Source organism: Loxodonta africana, chromosome X (genome assembly GCF_030014295.1).
Source record: "Loxodonta africana isolate mLoxAfr1 chromosome X, mLoxAfr1.hap2, whole genome shotgun sequence".
Taxonomy (NCBI): Eukaryota; Metazoa; Chordata; class Mammalia; order Proboscidea; family Elephantidae; genus Loxodonta; species Loxodonta africana.
Window position 1 is genome coordinate 44,044,098 of NC_087369.1, and position 26,386 is coordinate 44,070,483.

Below are 26,386 nucleotides of genomic sequence, written 5' to 3' on the forward strand. Positions count from 1 at the left end.
GAGATGGTTAGAGACACAAAACCAGCCAACCATTGTCTCCAGCAGCTGAAGTTGCTGGGGTGTGTGGCCTGCAGGGGTGGACAGTAAGGCATAGCCTGTGGCACTGGGGGTCTACCCCCTGACATGAGGACCTAACTGACACAAGGTTCTAGAGTTTAGACATTCCTTTGAACCAGGCAGCAGGATTTGACAAATCGCATTACAGCTAATTCCAGGACTATTCAAATTCTTTTGTTTTATACTAAGTATTGCAAATGAGGAAACCCTGGTGACGTAGTGGTTAAGTGCAGCGGCTACTAACCAGAAGGTTGGCAGTTCGAATCCACCAGGTGCTCCTTGGAAACTCTATGGGGCAATTCTACTCTGTCCTATACGGTTGCTATGAGTCGGAATCGACTTGACAGCGGTGGGTTTGGTTTTTGGGTCTTATTGTAAATGAGACAGCACCTCCATAGGGATTCGGAAATATATTGAGTATTTTATTTTTGTTGAGCTTTTTGTGATAATAGTCAAAGAAGATCACCTTGTTCCATGAAACATCATTTACAGGGCGTTCTCAAAACACGCAGCATATACACATGTCGTCAAAGAGGGTGACTGACAGTCTTTCTGAGGCTGCGCTAAGGTGAGTGTTGGAGAAGCAGCTGGGAGAAGGTTGTCTGTCGGATGTGTCTTAGGATGTACTTTTTAAGCCGCTTTAAAAAAAAAAAGTTCTTTATTATTTGCTTGACTTCCGATTGACAGAGTAATCGCGGATTGTGTATGGTGTAGATCTAATTGTACAATATCAAAATGTCTTTACTCTGTGATGGTTTTAGTTAAAGATGTCTGACATTTCCTGCTGCTTCAGGGAATCCTGCAGCAAGTGCCAGCTTGCTCATAGGAACTTGAGTCTTCTGAGCCGGGCTACACTGCTCTGTGTTGATTCTCGCCTCTCCCAGCAATGGTTTCACACTCTTCCCTTCCCACTTTCAGATCACTGGGGTGATCCTGCTGGCTGTTGGAGTCTGGGGCAAACTCACCCTGGGCACCTATATCTCCCTCATTGCCGAGAACTCCACCAATGCTCCTTATGTGCTCATTGGAACTGGCACCACTATCGTCGTTTTTGGCCTGTTTGGATGTTTTGCAACTTGCCGCGGCAGCCCATGGATGCTGAAACTGGTATGTCATAACATAAGAGTTGCTTTTTCAGTTACTTTTGTACTTTAATATAAATCACATGAAGGTGAAGTGGCTCTTCCTGAGGCCACAGACAAGACCTTAATATTTCTTGACTCTAATTTTAGTCCAGACTCTTACTTAATCCACCCTTTAATCCCTCAGAGGGAAAAACAACTGCAAACCCAGCCTGGCATGATAAATCTAGTTCAGTCCTGGTCCCTTGAGGTGTAGATGCTGAGAAAACAGTGGCCAGCCATTCCAGTAGGCCATTTATATCCTCATGGCAAGTTGTCCTGTTCCGGTTTTGACCTGTGTCTTAACAAATCTCCTCAAGCATGTGATACGCGGCTTTGGTGAGCAAGGCAGCATCCTAAACATAAACAGCCTTTCAGCTCCAAGTTCTAGTTAGAGAAATTCCCTCTGTCTCCTTGAGCCTGACCATGCTTGGATGCATGCTCTTCTCTAAATGCCATGTGCGTTGGGCTAAGCTAGGGCTTCCCTGCTGAGAGGGTCGATGCAGTGTCAAGTAATTGACTACCAGAACCAGTGCTGGGTGCCTTTACTCTAATTGGACAGAGAAAGCAGTGATGTTTCCCAAAGGATAAGGGCAGACTTTGTTGAGATGCTGTTACTATGATTCTTAACTTTTCAGTAGACCAGTTGCTTAATTCTCTACCTACTGCCCATGTTCTTCATTCATGAGAAATAATGTTGAAGGATTTTATAGATAAATGTTGGCAAGGGCCTCTTCTCCAAAGAAAATTTTCTTTGAAAGGATTTATTTCAGATATTCTCATTCTGAGGAAAGGAGAAGCAGAGGTTCCATCAGCACCAACAATGTGGCAACACCACTAATACCTGGTGACAGATCTAGATTTGAGGACAATCCACACCAAAGGAACCACCGTCCAAACAAACTCTTTGTGGCAGCTTCATGAAAGTGGTACCTGATTTGGCCAAATTCTGTCCTGTTTATGCCTGGACCACCACTGATTCTTCTGGGTTGGTGGGAAATCCGTAGTGAGGCCACATTGAGGGACTTATGCTGCTGTCACCTGGTACTCTATCCTAGCACCCTGAGTCCACCTTCTAGTACTTCTCAGAGCACTAAGGTTTCTTTTGATCCAGTGTCATGATCCTGAATCCTGGATGCATGATTAAATCACTTGGGCAACTATTTAAAAACACCCTTTCCAGGGTCCCACTTCTGACGCATTGAACCAGAATTTTTGGTAGTGGGGTGTCACATTTTGTAAAAGCTCCCCCAGGGGATTCTTTTGTACAGTCAGTGTTGAGAACCTGTTGTTTGCAGTAAGAGTAGCAAGCGGAGCATTAATTTCAGAGCCATAAAAAAGAAATATTGCTAAAAACAAAAACATAAAACAACTACTTGTCCCAAACAAGAAGGGAAGAAACCTGGTCTTGAGACCAGATTCTGACACTAAACCATTGTAAATCTTTAATGGCAAGGACATAACGTCTTTGGGCCTTTGCCCACAATTATGAAAAGAAAACAGTGGACTGAATCACCAAGGCTTCTAACGGTAAATTTGTCTGGGGCGGGCAGAACTGCCCCGTGGCTGAATATAAGGTCATAAATAGGATGTGTGTGTATATGATGGAAAAGATATTTCTGAGCTTTTCTGGAGGTGGTTTCACATCACATAGCCATTTTCTGCTCCTAATACTTGGGAGGTCACTGGCAGGGGAGCCTTTTGGGGAGTAGAGAAATCTTTTGCATGTTTTGTCTTTTGAGACTATCATTTAGGTCCTTTTATGTGCTAGATGCTATACTTGGTACATAATTACATTTTATTTCTTACTCACCATCCATCATCAGTGAGGTGTAGATCATATTTTCCCGTTATGTGATGGAGACTTGGAGGTTAAATAACCTGCCGAAGTTCACCCAGCTAATGAGTGGACAGCTGGAATTTGAACCCATATCTCATTATTATCAGCATAAACAGTATGCCAGCTGCTTTTTATGCCTCTGAACCTCAGAGGTGTAAGGCATTATTCCAGTTCTAATGCATTTTTTTTAAATGCATTTAGCATCAAGGTGGGTCCCTTTTGAAATGTATGTAGCTCAGCAGACCAGAGTTTGAGCCTCATTGTTGTGTAGGTTGAGTATTCTATTCGGTGATGCTTCGTAGATGTGTTAGTTTTGTAAACTTTTGTCCTTTTTCCCCTTTATTTCTGTGAAATAAGGCTTGCAGGCATAATTTATGGTTTTCCTGTGTGATAGTTAGGGAGCCCTGGTGGGTTCATTCAGGTTTTCTGCATCAAATTTGGAAAACCTGAGGTTCCCCCTGTAACCTAATGGAAAGACACCCACAGTAAATTACTTATCTAGCTCTCATTGGTATATTGTCATACCACAGATTGGTGGTGCCAGAGTACTGCTTGCCTCATTTGTGGCTTGTATTACCAGATCATATTTCTCAAAATCCATATTACCAAACAAAATTTAAACCAACTCAGTAAGGATGCAGTCCAATACTGAAAACACATGCCATCAAAAAATTAAGGAGAAAAAAATGTAGTAATGAAAGGAATATACTGGTATTCTATTTCCAAAGTCAGGACTGTTTCTACTACAATGTTTTCATTTGGGAAAAACAAAACGAAAATATAACCCCTACTACCTGTATTTAGTACAAGCTTAAACTCTTCCCAGTAGCCTTTTGGCCAAGGCCTTCTGAAAGTGAAGTGGCTGCTCTTTGGAAGCTCCTAGAGGCAAGGAATCCCAGAGACAGAGCTGCTGCTCTGGTTGATGAGAACGAAAGTCACTTGGCTAACAGTCTAGAATGTCACAGTCCTCCTTTAACTGCATTAATCTCAAAACAACTGCAAATAACTATTTCTGATTTATGGAGGCCCAGAGAGGCCTCAAACCTAGGAGAACTTCTGACAGTAGATTCATATGTCCTTTCTCCCACCTCCCTGCTGACAGTAACTTTCCTGCACGAGTTTCTGGTGGAGTCTAGGCCTGGTGTGAGCCTCTCCCTAGAGAGTAGAGTGTGAGTCTCATTGCATTTTATCCAACAGTGAAAGAGAAGTTGTGTACATGGGGCAATCTGCTGATAACTGTGTGTTGGATATTTCAGTGGCTGTGCTTTAAGTGTTTTTAGAGAATTTTATTAATATTTAGAAAGAAATTGGCATTTTAAGCCAATATTTCCTCCTCTTAATATATGTGCCACTAGCTGAGAAAAATAATTTATGATCTTCTGCACATATGTATACTTTACATGACATGTGTACACTTTACAGGTAAGTAAAAGAAAAAAAAATGTGGCCCATGTATTTAATTCTACAGCATAATTCAGGGCCATTCCAAACCTTTGGAACCATTGTATTTTATTCTGAGATGAAAAGCATATTTAATATGTGTGCCTTGTTATAAGGAATCGATTTCCTTTCCCTTTATCTGCCTTTCAGAGTCACGAAAATGGAAACCCTAATGTCTTATACATACCTTGTAATATTCCTGAACTTAGGCTCAGACATGCACAAAATCCACTTGGAAAATACAGGATACATCAAACGAGCAAGAAGCAGTAAGGAATTTTAGATACTCGCAGCACTGTTAATCAGTAGGGTAATGTATTTGCCCTTTTAAAGATGGTAAACTCCATGTAGTGTCCAGAACAGGAGAGGTCAGTAGCCCATCTGGATGGTGCTGTCAGGTATTGTATTCAGGAATGACCATCATACTGCACAGGAATGTCCTCCTGTGCACATTCTGGTCTTTCAGCCAGTATAGGAGGGATACAATTCCAAACAAAGAGGTTTTGAAGCCATTTCATATAAGATGGGGTTGAGGAAACTGAAGGGGCTTACCCAAATGAAGAGAAGCAGCAGGTGCACAGCATGGCTGTGTTCACACATTGAAAACAGAACCAACGCGAATGTCAAAGTTACAAGTAGGCAGAGAGGTACACTTGTGGCGAAGGGAGAAGGAAGTCTTCCTAACAATTGGAACAGTTTAAAACTGGACTGGGCAACAGGTGGGTGAGTAGAGAGAGTGGACACACAGATGCTAGAAGACCATCATGAGAAAAGTAGTAAGAAGGACTCCTAGACAGGAAGGAACTGTGTCCTGTGACCTCCAGAGTACTTTGTAGTTCAAAGATTGTAATATTAAAGAGAGGGGATACCTTAGTTGATGTGAAAGACCCTTCCAGGTTTCTCAGGGTTGAGTCTAGTTATCAGGCAGGCACAGTGCCAGTCTCTCGAGCTCTCCTCAGGATGTGCACCCCAAAAAGCTTATGCATATTAGACAGATGCACTGCTATACTTAGGCTCTTTTGGGGAAATCTGGAGAAAAGTGTTGTCTGCATTTTCTCTAGGGAGTATGAGGGTTTGTCTAATTCCCCCTGACAAGAAGTAACCTGCCCTGAAGAAGCACTTTTCCTAATGCTGACATATCTGACTTTGTCCTCGTCCACTTGATTTTCAGTATGCCATGTTTTTGTCCCTGGTGTTCCTGGCTGAGCTTGTAGCTGGCATTTCAGGATTTGTGTTTCGTCATGAGGTGAGTATACACAAAATGGAGAGCTCAGTTAAAGGGTCTTTAGAGGAGGATTTTTGAAAACTTTTGAAGTGTATTTTGAGCTGAAATTCCAATAAAAATGCTCAATGCAGGAATTTTGCCAAACTTGAAACCTTGGTTGTTGATCTTCATTTCTGTTTCTCTATATACCTATTGCATAAAATGACTCTCCATCCTGTTTTAAAGCGGTGACCTTCCACATATAGGTCAAATACCCCTAAGAACCATTGCCGTTGAGTCGATTCCGACTCATAGTGACCCCATAGGACAGAGGAGAACCACCCCATAGGGTTTCCAAGGAGTGGCTAGTGGATTCGAACTGCTCATCTTTTGGTTACCAGCCGAGCTCTTAACCACTGCACTGCCAGGGCTCCATAGGTCAAATACTCCTTTTTAAAAGAGCTGCTTGAGCAATGCACACGTATGTATTTATATAACTGAAGATTCCTGAGACTCCAAAGCCAAGGCAAGTGAATCGTCGTGCTGCCTTGTATTGTAGATCCATTATTGTTCCCCCTAAATAGCAGGAAAGCCAGAAATAGGATACACATGTGTTATAAAAGAGGTGAAGATAGCAAGATATAGGTGGGAAACACTGAGGTGTAGAGCGTTGTCGTGGCTCTTGAAAGTCTGGCATCATCTATCTAGTCCCAGGCCTTGGTGTTGTGCTTGGCCACAAGTTAAATTCCTAGCAAGTTTGCCTTATGTGCTTTCTGCTCCTTTCTCTGTTGCCTTGGTTTTCCCCTTCACTGGAGGCAGTATCTCAGGTGCCACCAAAACTGACTTCCAGAACCTATTTCATATGGGTGCTGCAGGTGGAGTTAAAGCCTTCATACCTATCCACAGGTGAGGCAGAACCTGCTAAAGTCACAGCATGGACATCCGTATAGGTGCTTCCAGTGTACCATGAACTCTGGGAGCATCCTGGCTTGCTCCCATCTGAGCCCTTGCTCACTTTCCTACTATGTGCTCCAGGAACTGTGTTCCACGTAGGAGTTTTGCTCTTAATGGTCTAGGGTGTGGAAATCCTCACTTGCCTAACCTCTTTTCATCTGAAACACTTAGGGGTGCGGTGGGTGGGTGTTGTGAGACCACTCTTTGAGGACCTGTACTGGTCTTGAGTGCAGCTAAACAGTCAAGACAGTAGGTTACACTTAGCACTGTTTTACTCAGAAGGATATAGTAAAGGAAGCATAGCTTGCCTGTAGGGCAGCAGGAGCAGGCTTGTGTTTCTTTAGTAGGAGTCCTCAGAGTGGTCTGGGGCCTATTCTGTGTACACTTCAGACAACTCAGGTCTACGTAAGAGACAACTCAGGTGCAAGGAAATGAGACCACACAGGTGGGTGTAATGGCCACTTGGCTTAGAAGCTTCACGTAAATAGTATCTCTTGTGACTGTCCATTAGCATGGCTTCTAGTATACCAGCAAGGAACATGCTTAGTTGTGAGAGTCAACATACTTAGCCCTAAGTGTCCTACCGGGTAGTTACTGTCATTTGTAGCCCTCCCAGTCCAGAAGCATTTGACCTGTCCAGGGGTCAGCTTTACTCTGACAATGTTGCCTGGGAACAGAGCTTGAAAGTTAACCCAAGGTCAAGTGTTCAGAGGAGAAAGGATTTTGTTAGCTCTTTATTATCATGAAAAATCCTTGTCCTCTAGCCTTTTTTTCCTTTCTTTTTGGCCTTAGTAAGGACAAGTGAAAATTGGTTTTACCTCACTCCTGAGTGGTAGAATAGGGGTAAGTTACTGGTTGGATCATCAGGTCTTCCTACCCCCGAATGGTTTGTCCTTTATCATTCTTCTTAGTAAAAATAGAAGTTATAGAAAGAAAGACAGATGTTAATCAATTTAAAGAAATAACTAGACAACTCAGGCTGAGGTTTGGCAGCTCACCAACACAGCCCTTTCAGAAACCAACTAAGCACTTCAGTGGGTCATTCAACAAGCCAGGTTTCCATTGGGAAGGAGGTAAAGGGAACCATTTTTTAAATTTCCTGAGCTGAATTTAGCTCTTTTGTCTCAGAAAATGAGGCGTTCCCTCCCTGGCCTATAGTTATTCCAACACATTCAGAAGATGCTATTTTGGGGTCCACACTGGTATGAGTCTGAGTCAGTTGGGCTGCAGTGGACTGGAACCGCATTCCTCCTTGTCTTCTGTAGATCAAGGACACCTTCCTGAGGACTTACACAGATGCCATGCAGAATTACAATGGGAATGATGAGCGGAGCCGGGCAGTGGATCATGTGCAGCGCAGCGTAAGTTCCAGGGCAGGAGATTGGGGTGGGAATGGCCTGTGAGGTGTGGGTTTAGGCTTTTTGTCTGCTGGTAATGTTAGGCCAGGGACATTTGCTTTTGATTCCTATTCTCCAACTCTTCATCCCGTTCCATTTCCAAGGATTGACATCCAGTACTTGCCCAGGCTCCAGTTATCTAGGTAATTAGCGTCAAGAAGAACCATACCCTCCAGTGTACTTTTCATCAGCAAGGGCTGTGAGCATCCAACAGAAAGCAAGTTTGCCCTTAAGATCTGAACTCTTAGAAAGGAGTTAGGCGTTGAGTGTATGACAGCCTTGCTTAGGGCTGGCTCCCAAAGCCTGGCTTTCTGGAAGTGGTGTCTTTGGGCTAGGTAGAGAGCTCTGGTGACCTGCGTTCACTGGCTTAAGTAGTGTAAGTATGGGTGGAGAGGGGACACAGCAGGGAACTGAGGATCTGTCAGGTATGTGAATGTCCTAAGCTGCCTGGTGCTTGCAGAGGATATGAAGGAAATAGATGTTTCCTTTCTGGAGGCGCTCATGGTGGCAGGTGCTGGTGCTCAAACCTGACTGCCCATCAGGATCGCCTGGGAGTTCCTGACTTTGCTTTTTTACTTCAGAAGCAGTATATTTATTTTGTTGGTAATTTATTTTGGTAACATTTCAAACTGATACAAAGAGTTTCAAGGTTAGTATAAGCAACTCCTGTATACCTTTTACCCAGAATGACCAATTGATTATATTTTTGCCCCATTTGCTTTAATATTCTATATATCAGGGGTCAGCAAACCTTTTCTGTAAATGACCAAATAGTAAGTATTTTAGGTGTTGAGGACCATCTGGTCTCTGCTGCAGTCACTCAGCTCTGCCATTGTAGCAAGAAAGGAACCATAGACAATACATAAATAGATGTGGTTGTGTCCCAATAAAACTTTATTTACAAAAACAGGCAGCAGATAGGCTGTAGTTTGCTGACACCTGCCTTGTCTCTATGTGTATCTCTTTTTTTCTGAACCATTTGTTTACTTATCATACAGATCCTGTGGGGAGTTTTTTAAAACCACACTTGCCTTGCCTGCCCCACCAACAATCCTGATACAGTTCATCTATGCACCTATATCTTTAACAGTACTTAACTCACACGTGTTTTTGATACCCAGCCAAGACTGAGAACCACTGCTTTGTGGAGGTGGTAAGCCCACATGTTATATAATCTAGAATGAAATTCCTTCTCTGAGCTCAACTGGGCATCACAATGAGCATAATTGTTAGTGGAGGGAGCTTCAGTTCATCTTTACTCACCAAAACTGTGCATGTTGCCTTAAGGATTTGGCCTGGGTTTCTCTCTTTAAAATTCAGGGCAATGAATGAGGCGACCACAGTGTCTTTGATCTGTCACTCTTTTTGCCACTCTTTGATTCTTTTTTTTCCCCCTGTTGATAGCTGAGCTGCTGTGGCGTGCAGAACTACACCAACTGGAGCACCAGCCCCTACTTCCCGGAGCATGGCATCCCCCCCAGTTGCTGCATGAACGAAACTGACTGTAATCCCCAGGATCTACACAATCTGACTGTGGCTGCCACCAAAGTTAACCAGAAGGTACCTGGCGGCCCTGCTGGGATCAGCGGTGAATGTTTGGGGGGAGCTTTTTCGTGTCTGTGAAATTATGACAGACAGATTAGAAATGATGGTCCAAGAAGAAGTCAAGAGTCTTCCTTTGTGATCCTTTATCACCTAGAGAGGCCCTTGAGGCTGTCCATTTCTGAAAGGGAAGCCTGTGACTTCGCTTAGGCTTGCATTCCTCTCCCTCAGCAAGAATCTACCAGGCATTATGAAGGTTTAGCAAGTGGTTCCTGTTAACCCTGTTGCTTATGTCAGACAGGGAGTGTTGGTTTTCTTCTTTCTGGGTGTCTTCCTGCTGTTTAGTATGTGTTCTAAACATGAAATTATTCACAGCTGGATGCCAGTCTTTAGCCAGAAGAAAAAAGTTGATAGCATCTGCTTCTGCTAGGAGGGTGGCCTTGATTTTAGGGAGTTCATTGCTATAGGAAACGAAATAAGCACTTACTATTAACCAAAAGACCAGCAATTCGAACCCAGTAGCCGCTCTGTGGAGAAAAGACCTGGCTATCTGCTTTGGTAAAGATTACAGCCTAGAAAACCCTGTGGGGCAGTTCTACTCTGTCACATGGGTCAGAACTGATTCAACAGCATAAAACAGCAACAAGTTCAACCCACTACAGCATGCTGACTCCCAAAAACCTTGGAGAAAAAGATGGTTAAAAGAAATTTTAAAGTTAGTAGATAGTGGAAATGAGGGAGATGAAATTTCAGTAGATAGAAAACAAGAAAACCAATTCTACATTCCCCTTTAGAGAGAACACAGTAAAGACGCGATACAACAGTTGTGAAAGGCCATCTACATTCATAAACTTTTAGAGAAATGCCAGATATAAACTATGTTTTGTTAAAACAAAAATGAGGAAAAACCTATTGAGCTTACCTTTGATTATGCAGCCGTGGGACAAATGTTCTTTTCTTACTAACAAAGTCATGATGATGGTGAAGTTTACCTTCCATTGCATCACACTATGTGTTTTATTAGTAATGATACCACAGGTTCTTGTAGAGAAGATCTTTCATTAGGACCTGAAAGCAAGTTTGAAGGCATATCCCATAGTGTACCTAATCAATTATTTCCAGGAAGAAAGATGGGATAGCATTTTTTTCATTTCATTGATAAACTATAAACCAAACTCACCCTCTGCCTTCCCTCCCCTCAATGCTATGTTACATTTCCCCGGGCACCTCAAATACCGGGGAAAGGTGCTTAACACGTCTCTCACTTCCCTTATCCTCTCCCACCTTGAGAAAACTGAGTTTCATAAAACATCCTCATTTAACGTCCACATGAACACTGAGACAAATTATGTCTCCTGTCTGAGTCTCAGACACCTCATGTATAAAAGATGGGTTACGAGGATGGGGTAGAGCTAGTAACAGTAGATGTTCATAAAGGTTCGTCCCCTTACTATCGTCTTCCTCACCCAGGAGGCTTACCTACTGCCACATTCAAGCTACCGGTAGATGGACTCATCCCTGTAAATCTTTTGATGTCTTGAATCCTATACTCTGATAGCACAGAAAGATGACTCTTGGCTCTTACCTGGCAGCCTGAGAAACCTACCTTAACAGCTAACTGGGAGAGAGCAGCGGGGAGGTGTGATCAGTTAAACAGAATATTTATTGTTTTGTTTTGGGGGCAGTTATCATTTTGGTTTTGCTAGCAAGATGATGAAGCATCTGCAAGTTCAGTTGGCTATTAGCATTGTCCGAGCCCCTACTCCATAGGAATTCCTTGAAATTTTGTAAGAGCAGGGCATCCTGGTTGGCAGGTACCAAGATACCTCTTCACAGAACCTGTCTGGGGTTAGCTGTTTCCTCCTAGTATCAAGAATCTGCCACTCGAAGGTGTTTTCCACTGGTGACTGTGTTGATTTAGACATGCCGAGAGGGTGAGCAAATTACCTGTTCTGTTTCTGGACATTTGCTAAGATGCTCAGCAGGTCTCCGTAAATGTATATTGCATGGTTCCAGACAATCGGGCTTTTGTTTTAGGAAATTAAAGAAGTCATGGCCAAATAAGATCTAGATTTAGTAGAGAATTTAAGGTTGAGTGCAAACATGGCCTGTCGTTGTAGTGTCAGAGCAGTTCTTGCAGTCTACAGACCTATGCTGCTATCAGGAAAACTGGCTTTTGGGTCTTTGTGGTGAATTATAGAGAAAAATCTGGAGATGGAAAGCAGTGATTTCAACGTTAGTTTTGTATTGTTTAAAACATCAACAAAGGCAAAATCATGTTCACCTTCTCATTTTAAGTTATCCAGTTACAGATAAGATTCATTAATTTATTTTATTTGGGGGGAAAAAAACTAGTGAGAATAAACAACTAGGACAGAGCCTGAGAGTGCATTTCTAACACATCCCCCAGTGATACTGATGCTGCTCACCCAAGAACCACCCTTTGAAGAGCAAGGTTTAGGGAGAACCATTCTGCCAAAAACTCACCAATGCCAGACAGTTACGTCATTTTCTGGTTTCTCTTCTTGGAATGGGCTTATCAAAAAATAATGTGACTGAAACCAATCCTCAACTTTATATGGAATGGCAAGAGGCCTCAATACCTGAAGCAGTGTTGAAAGAGCAAAGTAGGAAGACTCACACTTCCTGATTTTAAAACATACTATACAGCTACAGTAATCAAAACAGCCTGGCACTGGTATAACAATAGACACATAGACCAATGAAATAGAATCGAGAGAGTCCAGAAATAAACCCACACATCTATGGTCAACTGATTTTTAACAAGGGTGCTAAGTCCATTCAGTGGGGGAAAGGAGAGGCTCTTCAATAAATGGTGCTGGGAAAATTGGATTTACACATACAGAAAAATGAAACAAGATCCATGCTTCATTGAGATACCATTTCACTCCCATTAGGATGGATAAGATAAACATAAATAAAAATAACAAATGTGAGAATGTGGGGAGATTGGAACCCTTATGCATTGCTGGTGGGAATGCAAAATGGTACAGCTGTTGTGGAAAACAGTGTGATGGTTCCTCAAATAACTAAAAATAGAACTACCATATGACCCAGTAATTCCACTCCAAGGTATATATCCAAAAGACTTGAAAGCAGAGACTCAGAGACTTGTACACCAATGTTCATTTCAACACTATTCACAATAGCCAAAAGGCGGAAACAACTTAAATGTCCGTCAGCAGATGAATGGATAAACAAAATGTGGTACATACATACAATGGAATACTACCCAGCCAGTAGGAGAAATGAAGTCTTGATACATGCTACAGCATGGATGGATCTTGAAGACATGCTGAGTGAAATAAGCCAATCATAAAAGGACAAATATTGTATGACCTCACTTATATAAAAAGATAAGAAAAGGCAAATGTACAGAGACCGAAGTTTTTTAGTGGTTACCAGGGGTGGGGGAGGTAAGAGGGGGTTGAAAGTGATGGAATATATTAAGGGTAGGGTTGCGTAGCCAATTATTGTAATTGCTGTCAATAAATTGTATACTTATAAAAAGTTGAATTGGCCAAAGTTGTGTCATAGATATCGTTATGTATTGAATTGCGTCCCCCTGCCCCCGCAAATATGTGTAAACTTGGCTAGGCCATGATTCCCAGCATTATGTGATTGTCCACCATTTTGTCATCTGATGGGATTTTCCTATATGTTGTAAATCCTACCTCTATGATGTTAATGACGTGGGATTAGAGGCAGTTATGTTAATGAGGTGGGACTCAATCTACAAGATTAGATTGTATCGACTCAATCTCTTTTGAGATATAAAAGAGAGAAGTGAGCAGAGAGACAGGGACCTCGTACCACCAAGAAAGAAGAGCCAGGAAAATAGCGCATCCTTTGGGCCTGGAGTCCCTGTGCTGAGAAGCTCCTCTACTGGGGAAGATTGATGACAAGGGCTTTCCTCCAGAGCTGACAGAGAAAGCCTTCCCTTGGGGCTGAGACCCCAAATTCGGACTTCTAGCCTCCTGGACTGTGAGAGAATAAATTTCTCTCGTTAAAGCCATCCACTCGTGGTATTTCTGTTATAGCAGCACTAGATAACTAAGACAGATATATTTACAATAACAACAACAACAACAAAAAAAGTAGTTGCCGAGGCTGCTTATGTACAACCAAGCACTTGAGAGATTTGGTTTCTTGGTTTGGAGGTAATAGTTATGGTCATGGTTTCATGGGACTTCCCAGTTTATTGGCCTAATAACACGTCTGGTGCTTCTGTTCTACCTCCTAGTTGGTTGTGTAGCGTCTGGGGTCTTAAAAGCTTTCAAGTGGCCATCCAAGGCACAACAGTTGGTCTCTATTCACCTGGGACAACAAAGCAAGGAGAGTCAGGAATAGAAGGAGGATATGGAATGTGTGGCTGATTCCCTCCTTGAACAGCTGCTTCCTTTGTCATGAGACTGGGAGAACTGGATAGTGGCTGGCTGCCATTACTGAACATTTTGACTAAAGAGTCTATAGAAGAATCCTGATCAAAAGGGGGGAAATGCAGAACAGAACTTCAGATTCGTATGGACTCTAGACTTTCTGAAGCCATGGATGAACCCCTGAAGCTAATGCCCTGAGATAATCTTTAAAGTTTAAGCCAAAAATATCCCCTGAAGTCTTCTTAAAACCAAACAATAGTTTAGGTTTACTAGTGAAAATGTGTATCCTGAGCTTTATGCTCTTTTAAGAACTGTCTGTATGGCATCAGGGGCCCTGTGGCACAGTGGGTAAGAGCTCAGGCTGCTAATCAAAATGTTGACAGTTTGTATCTACCAGCCGCTCCTTGGAAACCCTATGGGGCAGTTCTGCTCTGTCCTACAGGGCCGCTATGAGTCAGAATCAACTCGATTGCAACAGATTAGATTTTTATAAGGGATCAAAGTGACAACTTAAAACAAACAAACCCTTTGCCATCGAGTCAATTCCCACTCATAGTAGCCCTATAGGACAATAGGGTTTTCAAGGAGCAGCTGGTGGACTCAAACTGCCGACCTTTTGGTTAGCAGCTGAACTCTTAATTACTGTGCCACCAGGGCTCCAAAGTGACAATAGCAACTTGAAAGATAGGGACCTTAGGGGGCAGTGAATTTGTTATTGAGGGAGGAACAACTCAGAAAAGGAGGATGAGAATGGTTGCACAACTTTAAGAAAGTAATCAGTGTCACTAAATGGTACATGTGGAAACTTGAATTGGTGTATGTTTTGCTGTATATATTCTCAACAACAGCAAGATAAATAAAAAATGTTACTCTAAACTCTCCTAAAATGCAGTAGAAATCATACTTAAGAAAATATATCCAGCTTAAGTGTAGAATTGAAACTGATAAAAAAATGTATGTCAAACTATTTTTGCAGAGTGAGAAAATGGCCCACCTCAACCTTCTAGTTTGTATTACCAGATTTGTGTTTTCTTATTTTGAGTTGACCTAACACAGGTGTTGGTCTGAACCTCATTCCTCTACCCCACCATCACTGTGGGGAAAAGATACAGCAGTGATGGTCAGCACAGCAAAACGACATCTTAGCTGCTACCACATGGAAAAGTGTTAGGATACTCACCTCTCTCCCCACTTTGATTCCATCCTGACCCAACCTCCTTTCCCTTCTACTCCCGTTTGAAAACCAGTGTAATATATAGTTCAATAGTAAGAGAAAGGTGATTCAACAGAATGCAGAAATTACTGAACAATATCATTAATATCACATGTGAATAAAATTTTGCTGAAGATCATTCAAAAGCAATTGCAGCAGTACAATTGACAGGGAATGCCGGAAATTCAGGCCGGATTCAGAAGAGAACTTGGAACAAGGGATATCATTGCTGTTGGCTGAAAGCAGAGAATATCAGAAAGATGTTTACCTGTGTTTTATTGACTATGGAAAGACTTTTGACTGTGTGGATCATAACAAATTATGGATAACATTGCGAAGAATGGAAATTCCAGAATTCTTAATTGTGCTCATGCGGAACCTGTACATAGACCAAGAGGCAGTCATTTGAACCGAGCAAGGGGATACCACGTGGTTTAAAGTCAGGAAAGGCATGAGTCAGGGTTGTATTGTATCCTTTCACCATACTTATTTAATCTCTATGCTGAGCAAATAATCCGAGAAGCTGGACTATATGAAGAACATAGCATCAGGATTGGAGGAAGACTCATTAACAACCTGAGTTATGCAGATGACACAACCTTGCTTGCTGAAAGAGGACTTTGAAGCACTTACTGATGAAGATCAAAGATTACAGCCTTCAGTATGGCTTACACCTCAACGTAAAGAAAACAAAACTCCTCACAACTGGACCAATAAGCAACATCATGATAAATTGAGAAAAAATTGACGTTGTCAAGGATTTCATCTTACTTGGATCCACAATCAACACCCATGGAAACAGCAGTCCGGAAATCAAAAGACACATTGCATTGGGCAAATCTGCTGTGAAAGACCTCTTTGAAGTGTTTAAAAACAAAGATGTCGTTTTGAGGACTAAGGTGCCCCTGACCCAAACCATGGTGTTTTCAATCACCTCCTATGCGTGTGAAAGCTGGATGATGAATAAGGAAGACCGAAGAAGAATTGATGCCTTTGAATTATGGTGTTGGCGAAGAATATTGAATATACCATGTTCTGCCAGAAGAACGAATAAGTCTGTCTTGGAAGAAGTATAGCCAGAGTGCTCCTTGGAAGCAAGGATGGTGAGACTTCATCTCACATGCTTTGGACACTTTATCAGGAGGGACCAGTCCCTGGAAAAGGAGATCATGCTTGCTCAAGTAGAGGGTCAGCGAAAAAGAGGAAGACCCTCAACAAGATGGATTGACACAGTGGCTGCAACAATGGGCTCAAACATAACGATTATGAGGATGGCGCAGGACTGGGTAGTATTTTGTTCCATTGTACATAGGGTCACCATGAGGAGGAACAGATTCCATGGTACCTAACAACAACAATAGGTAAAAGTGAAATCAGTAAGCTTCTATTCTAAAAAGAGAATCAAATTTCAAAACTCCCCCCATGAACAATACTGTATTTCTTTCCCTACTACCTCCCTGGCCTTCAAATTTGCATCTGATAACTAGGGAGTAGAGTTTGTCAATTGCATTAAGAAAGTGTCAAAGCCTTGCTGCATTGTTAATGCATCCTTTTCTCTGCAAACAGACTAGGCACATATAAAATACCACACGTTGAAGATGCAATTTTGTCAGAATTTTCACAAGCTATGAACAATGTTAAATTTTGGATTTAAAAATGGGAGGTATGTTTTTTTTTGTTCAGAAGTTATTAAAATTTAGTGTGTCTTTCTTGATAAACAAGAACCACCCCTACCCTGTTTATTAAATTAGTGTCTTAATTTTTTACAGACTTTATATATTCAAGTTGAAAAAGACCAAGTCTTCCTAGACTGAATAAGTCAGTTCAGGCCTCCAGATTGATTTGGCTTGGAGACGGGGACACACCTACATGTGACTCTGCTGTATAACCTAAATGTCAGGCATTTAACAGGAAGATTCAGCTTTTACCTTTGCATTATAAGTGATGCAGAAAATTTGGTGTTTCCTACCTGAACTAGGTTCATAAAATACAATCCAGAATAACAACAACAACAAAAAGTCATGTTTAGCAACAGTGTTGAACTCCAACAAAGAGCATTCGTTTTTAAGAAGGGCAATTAACTCTATTATCAGTTTTAAATCACCACTGAAATTGGTGATAATTGTTGGTTTTAATCATGGACATTTAGAGATTTCAGATTATGATAAAGGGAAATTCACTTTGTTTTATGAATAAACTTACTGACCTCTGGAAAGGGGAAGTGACTTGCTCTAGATCCCATAGCAAGTTTGTGGAAAAGATGATTCTAGAACATAAGTTTTTCCTATTAAAAAAAAAAAATCTTAATAGCCTTCTTAGGGAGAACCTTAGAACTCCATAAACTCTGGGAGTTCAAGTACCTCCCTCCAACCAGATGAGTTTTCTTCTTTTATCAAAAATTTTGTTATTTGTTGTTAAAATTCCGGTAACTATGTTTATGATGCTGAGTCTACCTGTTGAAGGACGTGGAATGCCTTTTCATCTGTTCAAGTCTACTTTTGTACTTCTCTAGTGTTTTTCTTATAAATCTTATAGATTTCTTACTAAATTTAATCCTTTGCCATGAAATGATACATCTGGGGTTGCCTTAAGAGAATCTAGCAGGCAGATGGGAGTCAAGATGTTCCATGAAACAAGATTGGCCATATGTTAATAGTAATGTTAGGGGAAGGGTCACCTGGGGGTTTGTTGTACTACTCTCTATACTTTTTGGTATGTTTGGAATTTTTCATTATTTTTGTTAAGTTTTAAAAGAATGCTAGTCTATGTGGGCAGCTCCTGTCTGGAAAGGAGATTAGGGGCCAGAGGGGGTCAGAAGCTGGCCAAATGGACATGAAAATAGGGACTGAAGGGAAAGAGTGTGCTGTCTCATTAGAGGGAGAGCAACTAGGAGTAATTATAGCAAAGTGTATATGAATTTTTCTATGAAAGACTGACTTGATTAAACTTTCACTTACAGCACAATAAAAATTAAAAAAAAAAAAGAACGCTAGTAAGTTCCTAGGTCAATTGAAATTGGGATTGTTGAAATAAGGTTGAAATTTTCTCAATAAAAAAAAACTGGTTAATAGGAACATTAGTGGTTCAGTGGTAGAATTCTCACCTTCCATGTGGGAGACCCAGGTTTGGTTCCCAGCCAGTGTACCTAGTGCTTAGGCACCAGCCATCTGTCAGTGGGGGCTCATGTGTTGCTATGATGCTGAACTGGTCTCAGCAGAGCTTCCAGACTAAGAGAAACTAGGATGAAAGGCCTCAGGATCTACTTATGATACGGATCATAATGGTCCAATCTGCAACTGATCATGGGAATGGCACAGGGCCAGGCAGCATTTTGTTCCATTCTGCACAGGGTAGCCATGAGTCAAGGGCCAACTTAACGATAGTTAACAACAATAACAACATATGGGAACTTTGTACGTGAACACAGCTCTGTCTGGCCTGGGTAAAACATGTCTCAGAGACCATCTCTCTCTCTTTTCAGGGTTGTTATGATCTGGTGACCAGTTTCATGGAGACTAATATGGGAATCATCGCTGGAGTGGCTTTTGGAATTGCATTCTCCCAGGTATCTTATGTAATTGTGTGTCACTGGGTCTGTCCTTTTCCCTGTCTCCTGCTCTCCTTTTCCCTGGTTTCCAGACTCCTGGCCTGCTGCCCTGTGCCTTGGGAAAGGCTGATAGATGGGGTCAGAGCGCTTTGCTCATTAGTCCTCAGGTCATCTGTTTATTGATTTTCCTTTTTCAACTTAAATGAAGTTTTGCCATCAAGGGAATATCAGTTGCGGTTCAACTAATGACTACCTCTAGAAAAACAACTTGTTTCTTCTGTAGGTCAAATGGAGGTTAACTGAACAAAGTACTGGCTTAATTGGAGCATAAACAACTCAAAACAACAAATGACTGATCTGGATGTGGGGCACGTTTTTTCCTGGTTGACCTGTCCCTTTTTTGTGCTCTCTTAGTTCCAGTGGATTATGTGTGTGATCTCTTAATTTTAAAGAAAGCCTAAATTCAGCAAACTTCATTTTGTAGTCCTTATTTTAATCTCAAGGCCCTTTGACTATTGTCTTTCTTAAGAGGAAACCAAATTTTTATGTATTGAATTTTATTCTCCTTTATCTCCACTCAGCCTTTAAAAAAAACAATGGGAGAGGTAATTATGCAAACTAAGTGAGCCACAAATACTCAAGGATGGAACAAGATTAAGCTAAATCTAAAATTTAGCCCACCCTCACCAGGTAGTATACTGCCCCACAGACCTCTGATCTCCAAGCCAAATGATGTATTGTTCCTATAATGTTGTTATGGGTGGAAGGACTGACATGTATATTTAACAACCAAATAAAATCTTTACATTATGTTTAACTCAGAATTTTTTTCAGATCAACAGATTGTTTTTCAAATAAAGCTCAATTAATATTGTCTCAGTAATGTTCTTACAGCTGTGATTTTACCTGTCTGAATTCTACATTCACTATCTCAGACTATAATTATTTTTTTCTGCCCCTCCATCCCTCCTGCTTAGTAACACATATGCACTTCCATTGTATTCGTTTGTTTTTTAAACGTTTTCATTGAAATATAGCATATACAGAAAAGTTTATAAAGTATATATTTACTGCTTAATAAATTATCGCAAAATGACCATACCTGTGACGCAATCAAGGAATTGAACATTAGGCTGGTAGTTTGATTTTGCGAGTAAAGGGCTTAGCCTTAGATAAGTAGAAAAGTTTTTCTTCCCCAAAAGATATAAAAACCTGTGTGATAATTTTCATCTTGTAAGAGCAGGTGGACTCAGCCAGCATGAGTGTGGGTATTTCTTGTTGCAGTTTCAAGATTCTCTTTTACCCATGCTTCATTTTTAGCAGCTCATGAAATGAATTAAACCATAGACACACTAGCACACAGAAAAGCCAGAGTGGTGTCACAAACAATGCCAATTAACCAAGTCTCCAGAGACACTTCAAAAGCAATTGCTGTGGCGAACTTTATTCCAGTTGCTACAGTATTTCAGTAATAACACTTCAGGAGCATAAATGTGATGGTGAGGGAGGGATATTTTAGAGGATCGTGAATCTTGTGACTGATGCAAGTATGCAAGGTGTACTTGACAGCCTTGAAAATCCAGTTGACTTAACACGTGTAGCATCAGGTCATTAGCACAGAAAGGGCTGACTTTGTGTTTGGTGTCTGGGGAGGAGTGTCCCCCTGGAGGAAGGACTGTTGCTGAAGTCTCCCCTAACAACTATCCTAGAACCTTACAGGGATGTGAAGCTATGACTGTACGTGGGAAGAAAAGTGCCTCAACCAAAAACAAACAAACAAGAAAAAAACACCATTTGCCATTGAGTTGATTTTGACTCATAGCGACCCAAGAGGACAGAGTAGAACTGCCCCATAGGGTTTCCAAGGAGCGTCTGGTGAATTCAAAATGCTGACCTTTTGGTTAGCAGTCAAAGCTCTGAACTACTACGCCATCTCAAAGAACCTGGAATCCCAGGAATGGAAGCTCGTATCATCAAAGAATATTCCCATAAGGCTATGAGTAGGGCAGAGGAGGAGGGAGGGAGGAGTTGTTGTGGATTTTCAGGAAAGGGTCCTATTTTCGTTAGTGAGGGGAACCAAGTAAAATGGACCGTTCTTCAGGTCATGAAGACTCTGATTAATACCTCTCCCCACTTCTTTCTCTCACATTCCTGTGAAATAATTTATGCGCAGTGTAGCTTGTTCCCCAGTTGGTTATCTGGCCTGATGAGCAGTAATCTCTCTGTGCTACCTTGAAGAAATCCCTGACTTGGGGATTTTGGGGTTGGTTGTGTTGCCCTCTGGGGCAGTGAAAGAGGGGCTTTGGCCCCACAGGACCCCAAAACAGAAACTCAGCAGCAAATTTAGTTCTTATCAAGGTACTACGTAGTCAATTAAATGATTTGATTTTAAACTCCCTGGGATATGTGGGATTAGGTATTTCCAGAGCTACAGAAGAGTGCGTGGTGGTTCTGGAGTCTCTTTCCCTAAGGGGTTTCCAGCATAAGAGACAAGCTTTCCTCTTCTTGTCTCCCTCTTGATTTTAAAGCAGAACTTTGTTAAGATATTTCAAGTACTGCAACCTTAGCACACATCAGCAGTGTGCTTCCAAAGTTCTGGTCTGGAATCCCACAGAGCACACCCCTGCTCTTCGAAATGCTTCTTGCATGTATTTAACCTAAACCTGTTGCCATAGAGTCGATTCCAACTCTTAACGATCCTGCAGGAGAGAGTAGAACTGCCTCATAGGGTTTCCAAGACTGTAATCTTTACTGGAGCAGATCACCAGGCCTTTTCTCCTGAGGAGTGGCTAGGGAGTTCAAACCACCAAATTTTTAGTTAGCAGCCAAGCACTTAACCACTGAACCACTAGGGCTCCTTATTTAACCTAAAGAATGTTTAATCTTAATAAAGCTGGATTTTCCTGTATTTATTAATTGGGTCTCGTGGCAGGCAAGTGATGTGTCCTTATGAAGACTAAGGGACCTTCATTTTAAGTGGAACAGACTTCCCAATTATATAACTAGTCATAGTCTGGTAATAATTTGTACTAAGCGTGGGATGGTTCTCCCCTTTCCCTTAACTTGGTACATATGAAAATGAGAGATCAAAGTTCCCTCTCAAATATGAATAAGAATTTGATAGCAATTTTGAAATCAGGAACTCTGAATCATTCAAGACATCTGCCATATCCCAAATCCTAGTTTTTCTTACACTAGAATTATCTAAAATAAAAGCCAATTTATATAAAATACTGTTTTCATGTAGCTTATATGTATTTCACTTTAGAATATTTTTTAGGAAAACAAATTTCTTACTAGATGTCTAAAAAATAATTTAAAAAATTGTCTTTTCCCAGGGTAAACAAAAGCAGATATGCCTTAGAAATACAAGATACAAGTTTAAAAGCAAATAGCTTTTTTTAACCTATTTTTTGAGTTATTGTTTGTGTGAGAAAGTTAGCATATGCAGTATTTAAGAATGATGTGGCAAAGCAAAGAACATTCTGTTTCCTTGAAAGCAGAGAATTTATATATATGTATAAAAAAATATATATATATATATATGGTGTTCTATCGCACCCTGGTGGCTCAGTGGTTAAGCACTTGGCTGCCAACCTAAAAGTCGACATTTTGAATCCACCAGCTGTTCCTTGGAAACCCTATGGGGCAGTTCTGTTCCGTCCTGTAGGGTTGATATGAGTAGAAATCGACGCGACGGCAACAGGTAAGGGGTAATATATAGTGTTCTAAAGAATTTCCTGGCTGTGCAACTCGCGACTTGCCATAGAGACAGCATATTTTCCTTCACGAAATATAGGACCATTGCACACCGTGAGGTAGAATGGTGACTATTTGAGTGCTTAAAACACCAGAGGTCAATGAGAAAAAAACAAAGTGATAAGCTTTACATAGAACAGAGAGTCTAGAAACTTGAAAAGCAAATGAAAAGGTACCCATTCAACACCCTCACCCTGAAGGTTGCAATTCTAACGCAGGAAGGAAACCTGAGTGGTATGGGACAGAAGAATTATCCTAGAAAGCAAAGCGGTCTAGGTCCATGGTGGAGATGGGGTGGGGCAAGGAACTATTCTTGGCTAGTGGAGCTCAGTGTGGGTTACTTGTGTGGTTTGAGAAAAGTCTTTAACTTCCCCTAAATTCGCTTTATCTGGAAAATTGGGGTCACGAATTGCACAGGGATGTGGTAAGGATTAAATAATGTGATATACCTGAATGTACTGTATACTTCTAATAATACTTGTTTTTTGACAGAAGTCTGATTTTGTATTAAGTGTGTTCTTATGTCATTTTGGTCCTGGAAAACGACAGTTCTAATAAAAAGGAGACAAGTTGAAGGTTCCAAGTCTTTGCACCATTGGGGGAAATTTTTGTTTCTTATTTAGCACAGTGTTCTAGAGGTTACAGGCATGGTTCCTTTGGCCAGAGCCTTGGTATGGTGAGTTCAATAAGCTGATTATTTTTCTTTTTTAAGAGGTTATAGGGTCGCTATGAGTCGGAATCGACTCGACGGCACTGGGTTTCTTCTGGGTAAGAAGTTATGGAAACCCTGGTGGCGTAGTGGTTAAGTGCTACAGCTCCTAACCAAAGGGTCAGCAGTTCAAATCCGCCAGGCACTCCTTGGAAACTATGGGCAGTTCTACTCTGTCCTATAGGGTCGTTACGAGTCGGAATCGACCCGATGGCACTGGGTATGGTTAAGAGGTTATAGTTTGCATAGTTCACAGCACAGTTTTAATTTTTAAAGGGAAGGTAAGAATCAGGGATTTCATTAAGAAAGATAGCCAAGTGTACTGGAACCTAATGGGCCAAGAGCCAGGAGAATGGAGTTCAGGTCTTGCCGTAACCAGCGGTGGGACCCAGAATGACCTCAGGTGTTTCACCTGTAAGATAAAGGTAGGTAGATGAATAAGATGAGTGTTTCTCTCACTGGAGTCTTCTGAGGAAATGGAGGTACTGGTTGATCTGGGGCCCCTGAAAAACTAGGAAGTGGGCCCTGCGTGTCAATGAGCCCATCTAGGCCTAAAATATCTACCTCTCAAACAAGCCATGACTTTTTTACATAAATGGCAAACTCAATTGGTCAAAGACAATGTCTTGGTTCACGGCAAGAAGTAATTTGCTATTAGCTAGGGATGGGTGGGGCATCATGCTATGTTGAGAAATCTTTGGAATGTATGTACTTACAGCTTTGAATTCAATTTTGGCCTTTTAGTTAATATCCAGTAATTTTTTTTTAATTACTCTCATAGGAGTTAATTTTAGTACTACTTAAGTGCCCAAAGCTGTTTTTCAATGGCGGGGTGAGCTAAAGCTGGAGTCCCGTGGCCAGTTCCAGAGCTGCCAGTTTGCACTACATCAACAGTTCTACCCCCTAAATCTTAGCTCCCACAGCAGAAATCAGGCCTGATCTTTTTCTCTAGTGTTCTTTCTCCATTCACATACAGAAACCTTGGTTGTTAAAAATTACTTCTGGGGGTCAAAGAAGAGTAGTTTAATGAGTTGACATTCTCATTTTTATTTTTCTTCTTGGCAACAGTTGATTGGCATGTTGCTGGCATGCTGCCTGTCCCGGTTCATCACGGCCAATCAGTACGAGATGGTGTAAGGAGAAGGTAAGTGGCAGTGGGGAGGGTTTAATTTCTGGATTTTTTTCTGTGAGGTGTATTTTGTTGTTGTTATTAGTTGCCATTGTGTCGATTCCAACTCATGGCAACCCATGTATGCAGGGTAGAACTGCTTCATAGGGTTTTCAAGGCTATGACCTTTTGGAAGCAGATTGCTGGGCCTTACTTCCGAGGCACTTCTAGTTGGGTTTGAACTGCCAACCTTTCGGTTAGTAGTCCAGTGCCTAACCATATGCACCACCCAGGGACTCCTGTAAGGTATATACTACCCTTCAAATGGGCAGGACTGCCTGGCCACTGAAGTAACTGATAGTGGTGGCACTTGCCCACATGCCAGAATCTCATTTCTGTGGTTCTGGGGAGGAAGTATTGTGTAAATGCTGTCTTTAGCTTGTTACCTTTTTCTAAGACCTTATTAATGGTGAGTCACTCACATGTTTTATCTTCTTTCTTAGTCTTTCAAGAACGACAGAATAAGAGGCCTGTTTATAAAAGAACCGCAGCTATCTTTGAAAGACTTCCAAAGAATGTTAGAGCACAGTACATGATACCCCGGCGCCTGCACCCCCTGCCTCTACCCCCCACCCTACCCCACCCCTGTGTGCAACCAACACTCCCACACAGTCTCTGCTCCACCTTTCAGCCCACATCACGTGTAGTGTTCCATTTTGTGAAGCCCCATTGTGCCAGAGTATAGCCAGGTCCCCCTGCAGCTAGTCCTTAGTGGACTCTGCTCCCTACCCCCAAGGCTCTGTGCGTGCCAGCTTCTCTATCTGTACTTGGTCGAACTGCAGCTCATCGTAGGTGACCGGTTATCACACCATCACTGGCCCCGTTGGGCCCTGCATGTAGTGTGGGAGGCTCCTATTTGCCCTTCACCATGATCAGTAAATGCCACACACCTTTACGTAGATAAGCAGACAATAGATACCTGTTCTTTTGACTTAATCTCGTTTGGTTTGGTTTTCACTTTACTAAGGCTCTTTCCTACCTTCTTCAGACTGCCCAGGTCATGGAAAGAAATACATTGGCTATTGTCCATGAGGAGAAAAAAACATGTGTCATACATGAAGGAACTTGTGTCTGAGCTTTAGGTGGCCTCCTTGCTCATTATTGTTACATGCCTGGGTAGGTATAGATAGTTTAGTGCCCCTTTGCCTCTCGGTTGAAACCTGTATAATCCTGTTACAAAGCTGTGTTGTTGCTTCCTGTGAAGGCAATAATATTACTTTCATTTTTCCCAATTAATTGCTGTTGTGTTATTTTATTTCTTTCTGTATTCTTTTTTCTTGCATTGACATTACAGACATTGAGGACCTTATCAGATCAAGTTAAATTTGAGTGTGAGGGGGAAACAAAATATTTTAAAAAGAACTTAAAAATAATGCCTCTGTCTAGCATGCCAACAAGAATGCATTGATTGATATTGTGAACATTTGTGATATATGTATTAATAAATAGAGCCATTAAAAACTGCCATGTTTTGGTTTTGTTCTTTACTTATTATGTACATTTTAAAAAACATATCTCTTTCCAGCTTGTTCCACAGGGGACTTGAGGCGGACCACCATACACACCGACACGTCACTCCACACTTGCTCCCACCTCCACTCCACCAAAATAGCATTTGGCAGGGTAAATGCTAAGGGGTCTGATTTTTTTTATTATGGACATTTCAGGGACTTGAATCATTTTATCAAGTACAGAATATATAGTTGGCTGCAGAGATAGAGCCTCCATTTTATTTCAGGCCTCTGGCCTAACATCCATGAAATAAACACAAAGCGTTCAACAGAACTTTTTTTTTTTTTAAAGCCTGGGTTTTATAAAAAAGGAAATGAACATCTATTTTTTTTTCTTTCCTCATTTTTGATTACAATATTCTTTTCCGTCTTCCCTGGATTGAAAAACTTCAATCAAGAGAAAAGTTGACATTTTACAATTTAGTTATCCCAATGCCGCAATTTGTACTAAAGTATGGATTCGTTACACTTCATTTAAAGAGGATTTTAGCAATAACCCCAGTGCCATGGAGTCGATTCCGACT

General features: G+C 41.4%; 1 protein-coding gene across 1 annotated transcript in view; it reads left to right on the plus strand.

The window, feature by feature from the left end:
• Positions 1–25,816, plus strand: part of TSPAN7 (tetraspanin 7) — a 128,783-nt gene extending 102,967 nt beyond the window's left edge. Inside the window, exons 2-8 of the mRNA XM_064278141.1 lie at positions 976–1,164; positions 5,630–5,704; positions 7,882–7,977; positions 9,418–9,573; positions 18,650–18,733; positions 24,252–24,327; positions 24,795–25,816. Of these exons, the coding sequence (XP_064134211.1) occupies positions 976–1,164; positions 5,630–5,704; positions 7,882–7,977; positions 9,418–9,573; positions 18,650–18,733; positions 24,252–24,320 (669 nt within the window). The 3' untranslated portion in view covers positions 24,321–24,327; positions 24,795–25,816. The remainder of the gene's footprint in view (positions 1–975; positions 1,165–5,629; positions 5,705–7,881; positions 7,978–9,417; positions 9,574–18,649; positions 18,734–24,251; positions 24,328–24,794) is intronic.
• The last annotated feature ends 570 nt before the right edge of the window (positions 25,817–26,386 follow it).